The sequence below is a fragment of the Nuphar pumila genome, chromosome 14 (assembly GCF_984573655.1).
Source record: "Nuphar pumila chromosome 14, dmNupPumi1.hap1.1, whole genome shotgun sequence".
Classification (NCBI taxonomy): Eukaryota; Viridiplantae; Streptophyta; class Magnoliopsida; order Nymphaeales; family Nymphaeaceae; genus Nuphar; species Nuphar pumila.
The window spans coordinates 67,868,271-67,872,518 of record NC_143262.1 but is presented as its reverse complement, the minus strand read 5'-3'; the positions used below and the strand labels follow the sequence as shown (position 1 = coordinate 67,872,518).

Here is a 4,248-nt window from a genome sequence, read left to right as displayed (position 1 = left end):
TCTAGACACTTGGAACAAGGTCTTGTCAAAATTTCAGGAACTAACTTCATGAAGTTTAGGAAATACAGGTTCTGGAACAGGCAACAGGGTTTAGGTTCTGGACTGGGACAAGATTGTATTTTGGCTTTGACAGGTTATAATGGAAAAATTAGATCTCCCTACTGGAATGAAGATAAATTTTGATTTTTGGACGGTAGGATGGGGATTCTAAACTCTCTGTAGTTAGGGAGATATAATGTCTGAAAGTCTAACAAAAATTTGTTGTTAACAACAAACAGGTTATGTCTAGATTTTGAGAACTACTTAGGACAAAGGGGGTTCCAACGTGGGTTTGGATGTAGGTAATGGATATGCTAACTTACTGAGATTGGCTAGGCTTACTCAAGGTTGTCCACAACAGCTTGAAGGTCCAGGTTGAGGTTGGTTTTACTCGGGATGTGGTTCGGGATGGTTGGGCCACCAGATCCTTGGAGTGAGCCATTTAACTAGGACTTGGGTCCTTTGGCAACAACAAGGGTGTACTAAACACCAAGACGTACTAGAGGTTATACCTTATGAGTTTGAGAGAAGTAGCAAAAGAAGAGAGACGTGAGAGGCTAAATTCAAGAGAGAGCAAGAGAGAGTCAAGCCAGTTTTAGAGAGAGAAAGATGAATTTGAGAGGAGAAGCTTTCAATATCAATTTTCGTACCTTCAAATGGAGGGGTTTTACAAACCTATATATAGGCCAAGACTAGATATTAACATCACTTCACAAGTTACAAAACCAATTTAAGAGCTGCTCTAATTTAAGATAACGACTTTCTAAACCTAAGACTAAAATTAGATAACACCTTAGGGCCTAGGCTAACTTTAAATAACACCTCTTTAACCAAAATTAACCAAATTAATTCCAGCAACTCTCTGCCATTCTCCAAAAAATAGGAGAGGTCGCCCCCTTATGTGGGCACCACAAGGGTCAACCGATCCTCCTTGGTCACTTCATATCCGGGTCCAACCCGATCTGGATCACCTACAATGAGAAATACAGCAGATCCCACTTTATTTACGGAAAGGGGCATTTGTTACATCCCTACCTAAGGGAAGCCACTTTGTCTTAAAAGCCATGCCCACGATAGAAAGTGCTTCCCCATGGACGAGGTGTGAACCTATTTTAACAGGAAAGATGCTTTTTTGCACTAATCATAGAAGCCCCCACATCTCTCATAAAAATGCAGGAATTCGTACCAAACAAAGGCCCCTAAGTTTCAAAAGTACGTTTACCAAAATGCCCCAAAACAATAAGCAACAAGTACCTATTAAACCCCAAGAAAGAAAAGGTAGAGGGTTTGAGGTTTGGTGAGGTTTGTTATCACCTAACACTGCAATTACCTATACTTAAATTGCTCTGGATGCATGTAGTGTGATGTGAAATGCCGCCAAGTTGACAGCAATGGCATTATCATATCACAAGTGTCAACAAAATTTGGAGTGTTGTCAACCAAAAACTAACTGCCTTTCTTATCATCAATGGTGTAAATGCTTTGAAGAAATGGCTCTTTATTCCACTCTTTTTTTTTTTTGTTTCGCTACAGCAGTTGAATGCTAAGAGCTCATCTCATCTCATCTGCAATTAGTTAAAGTGCTACCGGATGTGGGGAAAATGGCCTGGGCGTGAACCACGCATGGTTTTGGTTTTGTCTTGAAAAGGATCGGTTCTCGAATGTTTAGATTGGCAGTGCCAGTGATCCAGTTTTTTTTAAGTATTAACGGGTCAAACGAAGGCGTCCAAAGTTGTTGACACCATCGATCTGCGACTAAAATTCTAGGAAACCAGTCGCTATCCACTTTGCTCTGTGCCCGCAGTCAAGAATTTGTATAACTAAGCAGAATTAGATGAAGGCCATGTGACAATGTTCTGTTTGAGTTAGTGCCAACTCATGCCAACAGAATACGTTGTCTGGAACTCGGTTTTAGAACTTAAAAAAACTTGCACGCCTTTTTTTCTTTTAGAGAGAGAGAGAGAGAGAGAGCTCAATGGATCGGTCAATTACATGTCAAGTTTTAATACATGTTCACAAGAGCAACATAAAAACAAACAAAGCACACACAAGCAACCAACAATTGAATGCACACACCAAACCACACTTTTGTTACAAATTCCAATTCCCCATCAACAACCTCTCATCATCATCATCATGTCGTTAGTATGGAATCGATGCTCCTGCTTAACTCCTCCAGCTTTTTCATTCTCAGCCTTTCGCTCTCGGTTACCAACTGCCGATAAAAGAGCATAAATTAGAAAAGAAAGTCAATTTAGTCACAGTAGTATTATCATGATTGAATTAAAAAAAAAAAAAATCTTAACGCTCACCTCCATTAGTCTAGTAATAAGCTGAGATTTTTCTCTGTTCTTCTCATTATAAGCCTCGAGGGCATCTTTGTATTCCTTCTCCTATGATTAAGAAACAAAAAGGGGAAAAAACAAATGCTAATTATTTCCAATGACCTTCCCAGTTCCATCAGTTTTATGAAAATCATTTTTGAAGGAAAAAAAAAAAACATGGTTAACTAACATTCTCAAATTAATTACATAAAACTCACCTTCCTTATGCAAGCCTGTCCAAGTGGCTTCAATTCTCTACTAACAGCATCGATCTTCTTGCGAATTGCTCCAACTTCCTTCCTTGTAGGATCTGCCAATGCCTCAAGTTCCTATCAATGAAAAATAACAGCATATTTTACATTAACAACAAAACGAATTAGGCAGAGAAAATTGTGCATACTGAAGCTTAAATGGTTTGAGGTGTAGCAGAGGATCAGATAATGATGCAGCTCAGTCTGGACGTTGGGGCTGAGTCCAAGTCCATTCAAATCCCATCACGTATATACGCTCGCGTAGATATATAATTAAATCGGCCAATATCTAGACGAATAACTACTCAGATTCGTCCAGCACCAAAAGGTTGGTGGCCGTGTTTCATCTCAACCAAATACAGCTGAGTTTCCAAGCCTATGTGAACCTTTTCTCTCAGACCGAAATTGGTGGAACCCGGGGCCTACTCTGGTACCCAGTTGTCAGGCTTAACTGCAGAGCGATTTTGGACCATGGCGAATGAGTCAACGCCAGATCCAAACCTAGTCTCTCTCCAGCCTTAGGCCCCGATCAATCAATTCATCTATATGTGTTGCCCTAGGCTAGAGTCGGAAGATAAGTTTGATAAAAAGAAAAGAAGGAAAAAATCCATGGTGTGATGGGGGGGGGGGGGGGGGAGGCTTGCGCGCGGATATATATATGTGTTGCTTACTTCTTTGATCTCGGCTAAGCGTTTCGTCTCCTCCTCGACGCGGCCCAGCTGAGCCTGCACCTTCTCTTTGACCTCCAACTTCTTCCTCTCGATCTGCTCCTCCTTTGCTCGGAAGGCGGTCAGCGCAGACCGAGACGCATCGTCTTCTTCTCTGTCTTCCTTCACACTGACGTCGCTGAAGCTGTCAGAGTTCTTTAACCTGAGCACCTGCCGCTGCTGCTGCTGTTGATCAGAAGCCTGCTTCTCTATCTGCATCTTCCCTCCCTCCTCAAAAGAAACCAAGTGGGGAGGGATTAATCTCTCTCGCTTAACTCTTCTCTCTCTCTCTCTCTCTCTCTCTCTCTCTCTCTCTAGAGTAATGGCGTCCTTTTGCAGGTATTGCTGGCGTGTGAATATAAACACGGGCTCAGGGTGAGACAAAGGGTTGGTATTTCTTATTGGAATAATGACTCATGTACCATTTGAGTAGTTTTTATATTTCAAACCAGCTTTGAATGATGAGAAATAATTAATTTCTTGTTAAATGACTAAAGTAGTCTTCTCATAAAGCAGCTTAACCTCTGGATCCTGATTGAGATATTTTGTGGTTCAGTCCCAAGTGGTGTGTTAAATCATTGTTCTTTGGGTTCGGTTAGGCTCTTATGGTCGGCCCGTTAGGCTTGGTGTTGACTGATCTAGCACACATTGGCTTAACAATTAATCAACGCCTAGCCTTGACCAAGTACAGAATCAGCAGGCCTGTGCTTGTGGTAACTGGTAAGTTGCTCTTGTTTTCAACTTTGAAACCTTTAAACTTTGCTTGATTGGGGACCTTAGTTTTGGAAGAACAAATGCCCAAGTCAGCTTGAGCTTCCTGCACCAAGCCTTTGACGTGGTAAAAATTAATAGACATTTTTCACCTTCTGAGTTTTGAATGAACAATCGGTGTCATTGTATAAAAAAGAATTTGTGTGAGAGGGCATT

The 4,248-nt window shown here is 41.2% G+C and overlaps 1 protein-coding gene across 1 annotated transcript; it reads right to left on the bottom strand.

Moving 5' to 3' along the window:
• Positions 1 to 2,002: 2,002 nt before the first annotated feature.
• Positions 2,003 to 3,541, bottom strand: LOC149816912 (uncharacterized). The gene is made up of 4 exons (XM_089987230.1): positions 3,286 to 3,541; positions 2,582 to 2,692; positions 2,352 to 2,432; positions 2,003 to 2,254 (listed from the first exon to the last, which is right to left on the bottom strand). Exons 1-4 carry the CDS (start codon positions 3,538 to 3,540, stop codon positions 2,174 to 2,176), a joined length of 528 nt encoding a protein of 175 aa, XP_089843356.1. The 5' UTR covers position 3,541; the 3' UTR covers positions 2,003 to 2,173.
• Between the last annotated feature and the right edge of the window lie 707 nt (positions 3,542 to 4,248).

Excerpts from the sequence above, each read along its gene's own strand:
- LOC149816912 (XM_089987230.1), bottom strand. The coding sequence starts at position 3,540 with ATGCAGATAGAGAAGCAGGCTTCTGATCAACAGCAGCAGCAGCGGCAG. Across the intron at positions 2,433-2,581 it reads GACAGGCTTGCATAAGGAAG|GAGAAGGAATACAAAGATGC; the intron begins GTGAGTTTTATG and ends TCTTAATCATAG. Across the intron at positions 2,255-2,351 it reads TTATTACTAGACTAATGGAG|TTGGTAACCGAGAGCGAAAG; the intron begins GTGAGCGTTAAG and ends TTTTATCGGCAG.